This window comes from Polypterus senegalus, chromosome 12 (assembly GCF_016835505.1).
Source record: "Polypterus senegalus isolate Bchr_013 chromosome 12, ASM1683550v1, whole genome shotgun sequence".
Lineage (NCBI taxonomy): Eukaryota > Metazoa > Chordata > Cladistia > Polypteriformes > Polypteridae > Polypterus > Polypterus senegalus.
The window spans coordinates 30,166,564-30,181,381 of record NC_053165.1 but is presented as its reverse complement, the minus strand read 5'-3'; the positions used below and the strand labels follow the sequence as shown (position 1 = coordinate 30,181,381).

Below are 14,818 nucleotides of genomic sequence, written 5' to 3'. Positions count from 1 at the left end.
GTGTTCTTTCAAAAATCCTGACATTTGCGTGGGTAGTTGCATGTTTACATTTAGCCTCTTTTTATGAGTATGCAGACTTTATAAAGGAGACCCTAGTCTGGTTTTGCTCCTGAAGCTTTAGGCCCTCCAATGCTTTTTGAATTTTTTTTTTGTTACTGTGCTTACAAGACAGGCACACACAGCTTTCCTGGTATTCCTGTTCCAGACAAATTTTCCTAATTAATATGATTTTTTTGGGAATCTTTTTGTCTGGCTCCTGAGAACATTGCTGTAACAAACCTAGAGCCAAAAGTTGAGATCCAAGAAAAAGTAGCATTAAATCTTCTCATTATTTATTAATGAAGCGTGCAAAATTGATTATTGATTACTATATGAACAGTATATACAGTCACTACTCATTATCCGTGGGGGTTATGTTCCTAAAACACCTTGTGGATACAAAAACCACAGATACTGAAGCATTGATCCAAATGGAAAAATGGGCTTAGGTTATTACAGGATGATGGCTCAGGGGAAGGAGTGGTAGAAGAAGATAGGATCAGGCAAATAAATTAGCCCTCTGCTCTTGCCCCTTGAGGCTTGATAATGATTCATCTGCAGGTTCACCTAAGGAAACCTTGTTATGACTTGTACTTCCGCTATAATCATGTTTGATCATCTTTTAGGTGCTCCGTCAGAGACCCATAATCAACTGCAACAGGGGACTGACCCAAGGACCTCACTAAATTATCCAATCAGTAGTAGCAACAGGTGATGTGTGCAAAGGAGACGGACTTAATCAGTGCAAACTCAGAACCCGCACTTACTAGGAATTCCTCATTTGTGGGGAACAATCGCAAGCCCCGGTCCCCATCACTAATGAGGGTCAGTGGCTTACCTTTGCCTCACATCGCTGGGTGGACACACATTGATCCATTCAGTGTAGCGCGCTTGCAGCCTTGGACATCTTAGGGCATTGCAGACCCCTGAGAATTTCTGAACTCTCCAAGTGGGAGGTGAATTACTGCCACAAATGGAGGTGTTTAAATACCTCAGGGTCTTTCTCACCAATGAGGGGTAAAGGGATGGTGAGATCAATTGACGGATTGGGGCGGTAAGCACAGTTGTAAAGTCGCTATACCAATCTGTAGTGGTGAAGGAGGAGTTGAGTCAGAAGGGGAAGCTCTCAGTTTACAAGTCGATCTACTGTATGTCCCTACCCTCAGCTATGGTCATGAGCTTTGGGTAATGACTGAACGAAAGATATCACAGGTACAAGTGGCCAAAATGAGCTTTCTGCGCAGGGTGGCTAGGCTCTTCCTTAGAGAAAGGGTGAGAAGAACAGACATCTGAGAGAGGTTTGGAGCAGAGGAGCCAATTGAGGTGGTTTGGGCATTGAGACGAATGCCTCCTGGTCACCTCCCTGTGGAGGTTTTACGGGCACAACCAGCTGGGAGGAGACCTCGAGGAAGACCCATAGCTTGCTGAGAAGATTATATCTCCCAGATGGCCTGAGAACACCTTCAGAGACCCACAGTATGAGGTAGACAAGTGTAACTGGGGAAAGGGACGTTTGGGCCTCACTGCTAAGACTGTTGCTCCCAACATCCCGGCTTCAGATAAGTGGTGGAAAATGGATGGATGGATGGATGGAATTGAGTATTTGGAAAATGAAAAGCCTGATTGAGCAAGGAGACCAATTACTGTAAAAACATAATAAAGACCACTGATCAAGACAGAAATTAAAATGAAAACATGCCAAATGAAATTTTTTAAATATTACGCTCATGTAGATCCATGGTGGCAGCATTACTAATAGTTCTGTAAGTATTAGAGGAGAAGTCATTTGATCTACAGTAGTGGGACCGATGCAGTACTCACAGCAATGATGTTAACAAAGTCATTCTCTCCAAGCGTGTCCAGGATAGTGGTGATGGTGTGCTTGGCGATGGTCATTCTTAATCCCTTCATGCTGCCACTGACATCCATCAGTATCACAATGTCTTTCGGAGAAGTGGCAGCCTGGATATACCTGTTGAGTATAAATCAGTCTCTGTCATTTGTTGACTGAGCTAAGAATTAAAATTTAAAAGAAAATCCATTAGTTTTTATTGACTAGATTTGAAAAACTGCAAACATTCTGATTGTTTAAATTTGAAAAATCAATAGCCCATGCCCTAATCAAAATTTAAAGTATAAAATGCAACATATTTGCAAAAGATGTCATTGTAGCACTGCCTTGTCTTCTAGATTTTAGTAGAAAGAGGAGAAATGCGCCTTAGACAGAGTGTGTAAGAGCAACCAACAGAAATGGAGGGCATGGCACCCATGAAAAATAAGCAAGCAGCTTAAGAAATCTTGTGGGAAATTGCAGAGGTGTTTTTGGCATGAAAAGTCTGGTGGGGCTACACATTGTTAGAAAGGGCAGAGCCATCCTGAGGAGCAGGCAATAAAACAGAGCAGCAGTTTAAAACCTGGGATGCCCACAACTCCAGGGAGTGCGTGATGTCATTTCAGGGGGTGCAACAAAGAGGGAGGCAGTGAGGTATGCTGTCTGACTTTATCATAGTGCAATTGTGCCGTCATTCGTAGGTCATTTATTATCCATTAATCAAGCATCATACACGCAATTATCACCTGTGAATGAGCCACAGAAATGCACGTTCTCGTGGGTTCCTTGCTGCAGGCGGACCATTAGTAAAGGCGCATTACTTTTAATTTAAGTCAATGTAATTTAGTCCATTATCTCTTGAGAAGGGTATTGATTTCTCTGCAAGCCCTGATTGTGAAGCATCGCCGATTTCAACGTTTGATTGACATTTGTATTTGGGTGGTAGAAGGGGGACTCAATTGGATGCAACACCTGCTGCTTACACTCAGCCCACCTCTCCTGCCATCAGACCTGGCAATAGTGCAGCAGTTTTAACTGTGTGGTGTGTCTGTTTTTGAATTGCAGTGTAGGTGTTATCAGAGGACAAAGCTCATCAACTTGGTTTCATTGCATGGCAGCACGTTGCCATCTGTTACTTCATGGGTGCAGAAATTGAGACTCATCACACTAGGTAAAGTTTTTCCAGTCTCTTCTATTGCCCAATTTTGGTAAGCCTGTATGAATTGCAGCCTCAGTTGCCTGTTCTTAGCTGACAGGAGTCACCCCCCAGTGTGGTCTCATGCTGCTGTAGCCCATCTGCTCTAAAGTTTGACATGTTGTGTTCAGAGATGCTCTTCTGTATGCCTCAGTTGTAACGGGTGGTTATTTGAGTTAGTGTTGCCTTTCTATCAGCTCAAACCAGTCTGTCCATTCTCCTCTGGCCTCTGGCATCAACAAGGCATTGTCACACAGAGAACTGCTGCTCACTGGATATTTTCCCTTTTTTGAGTCATCCTCTGTAGACCCCAGAGATGGTTGTGCGTGAAAATCCCAGTACATCAGCAGTTTCTGAAATACTTCTACCAGTCAGTCTGGCAGAAACAACCATGCCATGTTCAAAGTCACTTAAATCACCTTTCTTCCCCATTCTGATGCTCAGTTTGAACTTCAACAGGTCATCTTGACAATGTCTACATGCCAAAATGCATTGAGTTTCTGGCATGTGATTGGCTATTGCGGAGGATTGCCCGCTTCTTACTCCGGCCCTCACCCCCAGGCCGCCAGGAGGAGCTCTCCCAACAGCATGATCGTGCCCCGAGTTCCAGCAGGGCATCATGGACTATGTAGTGTTTATACACAGCCCTGTTGGATACCTTGGGGGCCACCAGGAGTCGCTGTAGCGGGGCTCGTGGGCTCTTATGTGCCCTATAACCCGGGAGTAAGTCACAGTCACGTGACAGGAAGGAACGACATGCTCCCGGGTTGAAGAAAAGGACTGTTTACCCTGACCCGGAAGGAATAAGGAACTGTTGACTGATTGGGCAGGAACACCTCCGGGTCAGGGTGTATAAAAGGACTGTGGGAAAGCCCTGAGACTGAGCTGAGCTGGGAGGTAGAGGGGTGAAGTGTCTGGGCGAGGAGGAGAGAATATCATTGTTGTTGATTTAGTTTATGAGTAGTGTAGAGAGGAGGGTGCTTTATGCACGTTATTGTTATTTACTAAAGAAGTCTTGGACTTTTATCCGGTGTCTGGACTGGTACCTGAGGGTTTAAGAGGTGGACAAGATCGTTATCTGAGACACTGATTAGTTTTTCGCGTTAACAAGCAGTTGAACTGGTGTGTGTATATTTTATCTTCTGAATTAATAGCTTATTTTTATAATTAAATTTGTTCAACCGCAGTGCTGTATGTGGTTCAAAAATGAGATATTTGAAATTTGACATTACTTTTATAGGGGGTATGAACATAAATCAAACATTGTCTAGGAGTGTGGGGTATAAAAAATGGTTGGGAACCACTGATTTAGAGGGTCTGTGTGTCTGTTGAGAACAAACACTTAAAGATATTGCCTTCCTTCTTTGATCACACAATACTCCTGATGCCTTCTTCCAATTGTTCCGTCCACACTGCACTCTAAAGGTTATTTCTGCATGTAATTTTCCATCTTGGGCTTCCACTGATCCAAGATATTTACAGTAAACGTATCCACTTTTTATCAATAGCTCCCCCTGCAGCCTAACATCTTAATCCACTTGAACAACTACTAAGGATATTTTCATATACTACTGTGAGGAGTGATGAACGCTGAATGTTCATCATTACTTTTATTCCTCATGGGTTCATGGGGTCAGCATCGCCAAAGGAACAGAGCACGGAGAAATTTTTTCTTGCATGTGCTATTCAACGTGCAACATGGCGCTGTGATCAGTGAGTATTATCTTGAAATTTCTGTCTTCCTTATCCTAAAAACGGTGGCTACCATGCCTCTATGTTAGAAACATGATTAGAAAAGATCCATCAGTTTTGACCTCACTGTTTCTTTTCAGGTTTTCTCAAATGTTAGAGGCAACCACTTTTGAAGTATGTTAAGTAGAAAGATATGCAATTAAGCTGAAGTGAAACTAACACCTCTTCAAAGGCCATCATTCAAATTTAAAATATCATTAATTGCTCACATTTTTTCTCCACAAGCTTCTCTTGAACATGTATTGTTCAATTCTCTGACTTAATGTCAATATTAGTTACAAACTATGACGCACTCTTAATAGTCGGCGACTTTAACTTTCATGTCGACAATCAGTGTGACCAAAAGGTAAAGGAATTCATGAACCTCCTGGACTCTTTTGATTTGAGGCAGCTCGTAAATCAGCCTACACATAAAGCAGGTCATACGTTAGACTTAGTGATTACTAAAGGACTTAAAGTTGATATAAAGCAGGTCACTGATATCGGTCTATCAGACCATTTCCTTCTACTATTTAATATAGAAATAAAGATAGAAAACACTCATGAGAAGCATTTTGTTAAAAAACGCTTCTTTGACTCATCAGCAGCTTTAAAGCTTACAACTATTCTAAGCAATCAGTCCGTTTATAATGCCAGCTATGATAGCGAGGATAATGTAAATAGTAAAGTGGAAAACTTTAATTCTAAAGTAAGAACTGCTGTTGACATAGTTGCACCTGAAAAGACAGTTAAAAAATCCTCTAGTACTGTTATTCCATGGAAGACCCAAAGAGTGTCTGATTTAAAGAGAACATGTCGTAGAGCTGAGCGTAAATGGAGGAAAACTAAACTAACTATCCACTATGAAATATTAAAAGTTAAAATAACAGAATACAATAACACTGTCCGTCTTGAGAGGCGCTGCTATTTCTCTAATATTATAAATAACAATGCTAGTAATCCCAGAGTCTTATTTTCAACAATTGATCGTCTGTTAAACCCAGGTAACACAAAGGAATGCCCCCAGAATACTTCCAGTGAAACCTGTGAGAACATCGCTGTATTTTTCACTCAAAAATTAATGATATTAGAGATAACATAGTATATCTCCCCAACACTGCAGAACCTCCAAAGCCCCGTACTCCGTTATAAACAAATTAAATGCTTTCACCAGGATAGATTTACCTGAATTACATAGTATAATCTCTCAACTGAAACCCTCCACCTGCGTCCTTGACCCAATACCAACCAGGTTTTTCAAAGAAATATCAGGCGTTCTAATTGACAATATTCTGGACATAGTAAATTGTCATTAGATACGGGGTCTTTCCAGACTGTCTTAAGACTGCTGTAGTTAAACCCCTTCTTAAGAAACATAATCTTGACCCCTCTGCCTTTGAAAATTTTAGACCCATTTCTAACCTGCCCTTCTTAAGTAAAATTCTAGAGAAGGCAGTCATTATGCAGTTAAATGACCACCTAAATAAACATGCTATTCTTGATACTTTTCAGTCAGGCTTCAGAACAAATCACAGCACAGAAACTGCACTTGTTAAAGTAGTAAATGACTTGGGTAAATGCAGACAGAGGCCATTTATCTGTTCTCATCCTCTTAGATCTGAGTGCTGCATTTGACACCATTGATCACAATATTCTTAGAAATCGCCTTAGTCAATGGGTGGGCCTCTCTGGCAGTGTCTTAAATTGGTTTGAATCCTACCTGGCAGGAGAAAATTCTTTGTGAGTTGTGGTAATCAAATCTCAAAGACACATGATATCCGATATGGTGTTCCACAAGGCTCTATCCTGGGTCCGCTGTTATTCTCAATCTATATGCTTCCGTTAGGTCAGATTATCTCAGGTTACAACGTGAGCTACCACAGCTATGCTGATGACACACAGCTGTACTTATCAATAGCACCTGATGACTCCGACTCTTCGATACACTAACACAATGTCTTACTGGTATTTCTGAATGGATGAATAGTAATTTTCTCAAACTAAATAAAGAGAAAACTGAAATTTTGGTAATTGGCAATAATGGATTCAGCGAGGTTATCAGAAATAAACTTAATGCACTAGGATTAAAAGTTAAGACGGAAGTAAAAAATTTAGGGGTAACCGTTGACTGTAATCTGAATTTTAAATCGCATATTCATCAGACCACTAGGACAGCATTTTTCACTTAAGAAACATAGCTAAAGTTAGACCTCTTATATCATTGAAAGATGCTGAGAAATTAATTCACGCTTTTGTTTTCAGTAGACTAGATTACTGTAACGCACTCCTCTCAGGACTACCCAAAAAAGACATAAATCATTTGCAACGAGTGCAGAATGCAGCTGCTAGAATCCTAACTGGGAAAAGAAAATCCGAACACATTTCTCCAGTTTTGATGTCACTACACTGGTTGCCTGTGTCATTCAGGATTGACTTTAAAATACTGCTTATGGTTTATAAAGCCTTAAATAATCTCGCTCCATCTTATATATCGGAATGCCTGACACGTTATATTCCAAATCGTAACCTTAGATCTTCAAATGAGTGTCTCCTTATAATTCCAAAAGCTAAACTTAAAAGAAGTGGTGAGGCGGCCTTCTGCTGTTATGCACCTAAAATCTGGAATAGCCTGCCAATAGGAATTCGCCAGGCAAATACAGTAGAGCACTTTAAAACACTGCTGAAAACACATTACTTTAACATGGCCTTTTTATAACTTCACTTTAACTTAATCCTGATACTCTGTATGTTCAATTCTTCATAATAACTATTCATGGTGGCTCTAAAATCCATACTGACCCCTACTCTCTCTTCTGTTTCTTTTTCCGGTTAGGTTTGTGGTGGCCTGCGCCACCACCACCTACTCAAAGCATCATGATGCACCAACATTGATGGACTGAAAGCCAGAAGTCTACGTGACCATCATCATCAGGTCCTTCCATGAAAACGCTAAATACAAAGAGGACTGTTTGACTTATGTTAGGTAGATTGCCCAGAGGGGACTGGGCGGTCTCTGGTCTGGAACCCCTACAGATTTTATTTTTTCTCCAGCCTTTGGAGTTTTTTGTTTTTCTGTCCACCCTGGCCATCGGACCTTACTCTTATTCTATGTTAATTAATGTTGACTTATGTTTATCTTTTATTGTGTCTTCTATTTCTCTATTCATTTTGTAAAGCACTTTGAGCTACATTTTTTGTATGAATATGTGCTATATAAATAAATGTTGATTGATTGATTGATTGATATTGAATTATGTATTGTTGAGGGTCAACCAGTTATGCCAATCTACAGAGATTTCAAGTTTGGGGAGCTCAGTATCGTGTGATGCCCCTAAAATACAGTGATGAGGACGCCCTAACATTTCAGCCTTCATCTTAAGGTTAGTAAGGTTAACGGAGATGAAGTGTCTATCTGTGCATATTTGCATATTTGCATATTTTGACTTCACTTGGTTGTTACTTTTCTTGCTCTATTTCTTCACTACAGTAGTTTGTATTATTCCCAGTCATCCCAGGGAATACACTGTGCTCCCTTTACATTTCCTTTGCAGTGCCATAAAATAAAGCACACTTGGGAATATGCAGCACACTTTTGCAAGTTTCTGTGTTGTCTCAATTGTTGCATACAACTACATCAACCACTAAGGGGCTCTGGCAGTTCATCAAAATTGTGCCATTTTTGGAAACTACTCAGGTGACCTGAATCTGAACCTACACATTTCCAGCAAGAGCAAATGACAGCATGTCTAGAACTGGGCTTTTTTTTCTCAGCCAAGCCAAGAGCAAACTTTGGATAGAGAAGAATACTTTGCAGTATCTTTTATTTGCTTTAGTTTGAATATTTCTAGTCAGATGACCTGACCAGCAGAACACACCCTTGGTAAAATTAAAAAAAAAAAATGTCTTACATACAGTATAATATGTCTTTATAGAAAAAATATTTGTTTTCTGTTTCCTTCAATTACAACTAATAATTTACACCAACTCTTTTATCCATCCATCCATCCATTTCCTAACCCGCTGAATCCGAATACAGGGTCACGGGGGTCTGCTGGAGCCAATCCCAGCCAACACAGGGCACAAGGCAAGAACCAATCCAGGGCAGGGTGCCAACCCACCGCAGCCAACTCTTTTATGTACTTTATAACTAAATAATTTTGTACAAGAATATTTAAGACTAGCTGTGCTACCTCTCTAAGATGCATCACAATCTAAGTAGTCAACATCGATTTCATGTTTTATATTTGATTCACGGGTTGTCCGTTTGGCTCACTATAATTAAATGCAGCCTGTTCCTCTATGGATAGAGCTGCCTGCTTTCACTACTTTCCTATCACCCAACTGATCACTCATTTAGCCAAAGAGTTTTGCTGGAAATTGTGCTGTTGGTAGTTGCCACCTTGTCCTGATTTAGCAATTCTAGACTTTAAATGTGGACACCAGAGAGTAAATGCCGGACAGACAGTAATTAGCTTATCCACCTCAATAAAAGGATAAGTTTCTGTGTATCTATGTGTCTGTCCTGTTGCTACTGTTAGGAAGAAAAAACAATAATAAAAACACAAAATAAAGGACTAAAAATAATACAATTGGTCTTTGTGGCCTATTTTGTTGTCTAATACCATTTTCTTCCACCCATTTGGGCCATGTGAGCAAGGTTTATAGTGCTAATGCTAATGACTAATAATTCTACATGTTGGACAATAGATGAACGAAAATAACAAAAAGGCAACAGACATGCTGGGATATCAAAGCCCTAGCATTAACATTTGCAGTGCACCATCTATTGGAATGTGTTTTTGTAGGGAATGTAGTAATAAAGTGCATGCATTTGTATTTATGGTGCATCACAAACATTAACTTGTATGAATCCAATACCAAACAGCATATGACAGGCTCACACACTCACAAATGGGAGTCAACCTCAGGGCAGCCCTAGTTGAGGGTCTCGCTCTGTCATTTACTGCCTCTCCTTTTCTTTACACCCACAGACTGGAAGACCATTTACATGAAGACCGCTGACGTCACTTCCTCCTTCTCAAATAGTGCATCACCACCAAAACTCTGCAGTTGCGATTTGAACTACAAATAGTGCCTGGCTGTTTATTCTTCAAAGGCGATTTTTTGCAGACTTGACAAATTACTATATATGGGGTTCACGATTTGGTGCCCCAAATGCTCATCTTGTCTGCGTCTTTACAGAGATATAGCAACTTGTCAAATGCACAGACAAAGACACACACACACACACATACGGATACTTGTCCTTTTATTAAGGTGGATAAACAGAATGCAGCCATTCTTTTATGTCATAAAGAACATTTGTTCTACTGTCTGTTCTGTGAAGGCCATTTCAGTAACTTTAAACACATACACAGATTCTTCAAAGTAATATCCACTAAAGATCGAACACTAGACTATTCTTACCAGTTTCTGTTGCGGCAGTCATAAGAGATAACACCATTCTCATCAGGTGTCCATTTGATGCCTGTGCAAAAAAACAGAATCAAAGGTTTAATTTTGCCAATGTGCTATACACATGTGTCTCTCACAATTAATATTGCTATCTATGCATTCATTTTGTGAACAACATTTTGTAATCGAGGGGGTCTGAAAGAACTATAGACCATCCCAGAAGCAATAGGTGAAAAGTCCAACTTAGCAAGAGGGTGGCCTGTGTTGGGTGAATGAGCCTAGGACTGGGGTCTTTGACCACTGATACACTGGCAGAAGTGCCTCATATACTAAAGGAAAGGTGCTGCTAGGGTGTGGAGTAATTGGTAGTAAAGTCGTAAGAGGTGCAGGAAGGAGAAATTGGTATGGAACTGCTTCCAGATTAACAACAAGAAAACTGGAAAATCTGAGAAAGGCATACTGTATGTCTAAACTTGGCAAGTCCCCGCAAAACATTTTTCCAACGTTTTAAGGTAGCAACTTGAATTTTGCATGCAGTATCACTCTCTGTTCAGAGGTTGGTGGACATCTGGGTACATGCAGCACTGCACATTCTAACACAGGAAACAGAGAAAGGTTCTCTGCCTCAGTGTCTCAGTCCCAGCTCACAGCAGACTGCTGATCTGCTACAGCCATTTTTGTAAGAATCTCCTCCTGTGAACAGAGAACAGAGCCACTTCTAAAAGTTCAAGCTGCTTCTGCAATCTGTGTGTGTCTTTTTATAACAAAAGCTCAAATTAAGGAAAAAAAATATGTAGGGCAGCATTCCTCAGGGATTAGTTGTGTTAACCGCAGTGTACAGAGAATATAATGAGCATCACAGTGAAGCAATGGTTGCTACTCCTTGCTAAGAGCTCTTGGGAGTTGTGTTCATGTCCTAGCCCGGTCACAATCTGGATGGAGTCTGCACATCCTCTACCCACGTGTTCTTCTCCAGGTTCTTCATTTAACTCCCACATCCCAAAGGATGGGCTGATTGCTGACTTCACATTGGCCATCATGGAGTGCATGTGAGTGTGCTGTATGCTGGGATGATACCTTCTCAAAGTTTGGTTTGTGACTGATGTTGGGATTTCTAGTAGCCAGCAGATCCAGCAAATGAATGAAAATATAACTATATATATACTAGGTGGCTCCACCCTCTGCTCGCCCACCCCCCGGGTTTGTTTTACCGGATATACAATTTAAAGAAATTGTTATTTTCATGGGAATTGTTACATATGCATTATTTTCACTTTAACTTTAAAAATTTTTTAAAAAACAATACTTGTCCTTTATTTGCAGCCCCGGGCGTGGTTAAATCTCTTTCTCGCAGGACGTATAACGCTGCTTGTGTTGTGAGGGGGGGCAGCTGAACTCACGCTAAGGAGTTGTTCGTTCAGCTGCTGTCTTTCTGCTGCTGGCGAGCTGTGCATTGATCATTTAAACGCCTGTACAGCAGCTGTCCTTTTGCCACTTCATGTCTCTGCCACTCATGTTGTGAAGGGGTAGGGGTTTAGCTGAACACATCCTAAGGAGTAGCAGTCGGATCATCTGCTGGCTTGCTGCTGCTGGCAAGCTGCATGTTCTGCTTGTCGCTTGTCGTTGTTTTGAGCTGGGAGCACATGAAGTGTGTTTGCCAAAAGCAATCCAACAACTGCTAGGTTAGATGTCCGTGAACTTGTTTTAAATGTTGTCTCACTGTCTTGTCTCGCATGACGTTAAAGTGTCTCTCGCGGGACATACACACACAGTCATCTTTATATTAAACAGCTAAGGCATCATGAGAGTAACTATGGAAGTTTCAACACAATCATTCCCTCAGAAGTTCATAGGGAAGTTCGACCTGCTGGAGTACAACACTCTCCTATGCGAGTGGGTCTTAGGCTTCCTGACACAGAGACCCCAGACAGTCCAAGTTGGAAACACCATCTCCTGTACCATTTCCCTCAGCATTGGTGCCCCCCAGGAGTGTATACTCAACCCACTTCTGTTCACTCTGCTGACTCATGTTTGTACGGTCATGTCAGTTTGTGGATGACACAACGGTGGTGCAACTTATCAGCAATGGAGATGAATCAGCTTACAGAATGAAGGTACAACAATTGGCAGACTGGTGCAAGTGCAAGTCTTTTTGATTTGAGAGGATTGTTGACTTCAGGAAGGCCCATGCCCGCCACACCCCATGGCACATCAAGGGCTCTGCGAGGAAACTAGTCAAGAGCAGAAACGCCCTTGGCATGCACCTGGCAGCTGACATGACTTGGTCAATTAACAGCACCTACACAGCAAAGAAGGCTCAGCAGCAACTCTACTTCCTTCAGAGGCTGAAATAGACAAGATTAGCTCCCTCCATTCTCAACATATTTTACAGAGGCATTATCTAGAGCATTCTGACAAGCTGCATCAATGTCTGGTTTGGAACTGCAGTGTCTTTGACCGTAAGGACCTACAGTGGATACAGCACAAAGCAGAAAAGATCACTGGGTCCTCTCTGTCCACCACTGAAGACATCTTTGTAAAGTGTTGTATATACAAAGCTTATAGAGATGTAAAAGGCTGTCCTACCCCTCCCACGGTCTCTTTGTCCCACTTTCATCTGGCAGAAGGTACTGTAGCATCCAACCAGCTAGAAACAGCAGGAGGTGTGGGCTTCAGAGGGTGTCAGTGGGATTCAGATCCACCTTTCACACCAAGAATTTAATGACCAATCACCCTGGCATCATGGACTTGGACTATGGAAGGAAGACGGTATTCCTGACAAAAAACATAGCACTCCAGCCCATACAGTGCACCTTTTCTCTTGAAACTTCATGTAACATTTCTGCAGTTGGGCCAGTGGGGCACAGGCCCCTCAGATGTTGTGCAAAATAAGTATTTAACGTCCCTCAGTAATTTACCTAATTATTAACACATTTATAACAACCCTCAGCTTTGTCTTTTTAAGCGGTTTTCTCTAATTTTAGAACATACAGTATGCTCAATACATAGTTAGTCATCTAGAAAAATCTTGCTTCTTGAAGTGTATGAAGTTGCCTTTGTGCTGGGTGCTGTGAGCCATTCTAACTGAGGAGCAAGACCGATTGGCCCTTCGGCAACCTTTGCGGTGGTTGCCTGAACTTTCCAGTTAATTTATGGAACTTGAAAATCATTGCATGTATTAAAATAAAGCCAACTTGCCTTTTTTGTTCACATATTTTCACTTGTGGTTCAAGCTTTTCCCAGTTAAAATGTTACTTTACACCACCCAAACTTTATACCCCCAAAACAACAGACACTCAAATAAGAAGAGCTACTGCCATACCCAGAGACAACCTTCCGGAATATAAAAACAAAGACAACAAGAACCATATTCTCCTTGTTGACACCTATAACCCACTTCTTGAAGCACTTCAAAAAATTATAAAAGAACTTCAGCCAATTCTACATAGTGACTGAAATATGTATGTCCTGAACCTCCCCTCCTGGCATACAGACAACTGCCAAACCTGCAGCAACTAATTGTCCGAAACTCCCTAGGTGAACCAAAAGATAATGGCACAGCTCCCTGCCTACAGAAAAGATGTAAAACGTGTGCTCACATTTACTGTATAATACAGACTGTAATTATGCCACACTGCCGGCTATAACATTGCATAAAGGGATCATTTTCCTGCAGATCATCATCTAATGTGGTCTACCTCATTCTCTGTATGAAATGTCCTGACACTGCACTCTGTGTGGAAGAAACTGGACAAACACTCCACCAGAGGTTCCAGATTAAATGTGGCAACACAGATGTTTCTGTAGCAGCCCACTTCAACAGCCATGGACACTGTGAGAGGTACTTTAAAGTCACAGTGTGTATCGGCAACTTCAGAACGCAGTAAGAAAGAAAAGAATAGGAAGTCAAACTCATGCTAAAATTTAACACATTACAACATGGTTTGAACAGAGACAAGAGTTTTGTTACAAGATATGAGTATTGTTTACATATCTCGGACTGACCAAGACAACCTGACTACAGATCCACATTGTATGGAAAAACTCATGAGAAACTTCAAAAGACTTTGTTGGAAAGTTATCGTCTCCAAAGATCTTGACCATACATTGTTCTCTTCTCTTTCTAAATGAATCTTAGCTCGAAGAGGTCTATTATTTTTTTTATATTTAAGATGTCTCACTTAAAGCTTTTCCCATGTTATTTGTCCTAGTGTGTATATAAACACAGGGAACTCTAGTTTCTGGATTACAATATGCAAGGCAGAAGGGGCCTGAGTTGCCTCAAAAGCTTGTTTATTGTAATCTGTTTAGTTAGCCTATAAAAGGTATAATTTTACTTGACTTGTCACTACATTCATAATGGCTAACATGGTACAACACCCTAATTCTATAAAACCGCCAATGAAGAGGTACAAAAAGTCCAGACCCAATTTCTCATTTAAAGGTTGCAACAGTAATTAAACAAAAAAAAAAACAACAAGGAAAGAAATGCAACTTTCACAAGACATTATGCTGTATCTAGTCTTGCAGAGACAGACTTAAATATGAAGTCTCGAGACAACCGTGAGTGACTTCTGCTTAAATGTGGATGGGAACATTTGGGCAGT

The 14,818-nt window shown here is 41.0% G+C and overlaps 1 protein-coding gene across 1 annotated transcript in view; it reads right to left on the bottom strand.

Annotated features, from left to right (window-relative positions):
* Positions 1-14,818, bottom strand: part of LOC120540210 (voltage-dependent calcium channel subunit alpha-2/delta-4-like) — a 619,956-nt gene that overhangs the window by 583,000 nt on the left and 22,138 nt on the right. Inside the window, exons 6-7 of the mRNA XM_039770774.1 lie at positions 10,224-10,284; positions 1,861-2,011 (exon numbers count right to left, since the gene is read on the bottom strand). Of these exons, the coding sequence (XP_039626708.1) occupies positions 1,861-2,011; positions 10,224-10,284 (212 nt within the window). The remainder of the gene's footprint in view (positions 1-1,860; positions 2,012-10,223; positions 10,285-14,818) is intronic.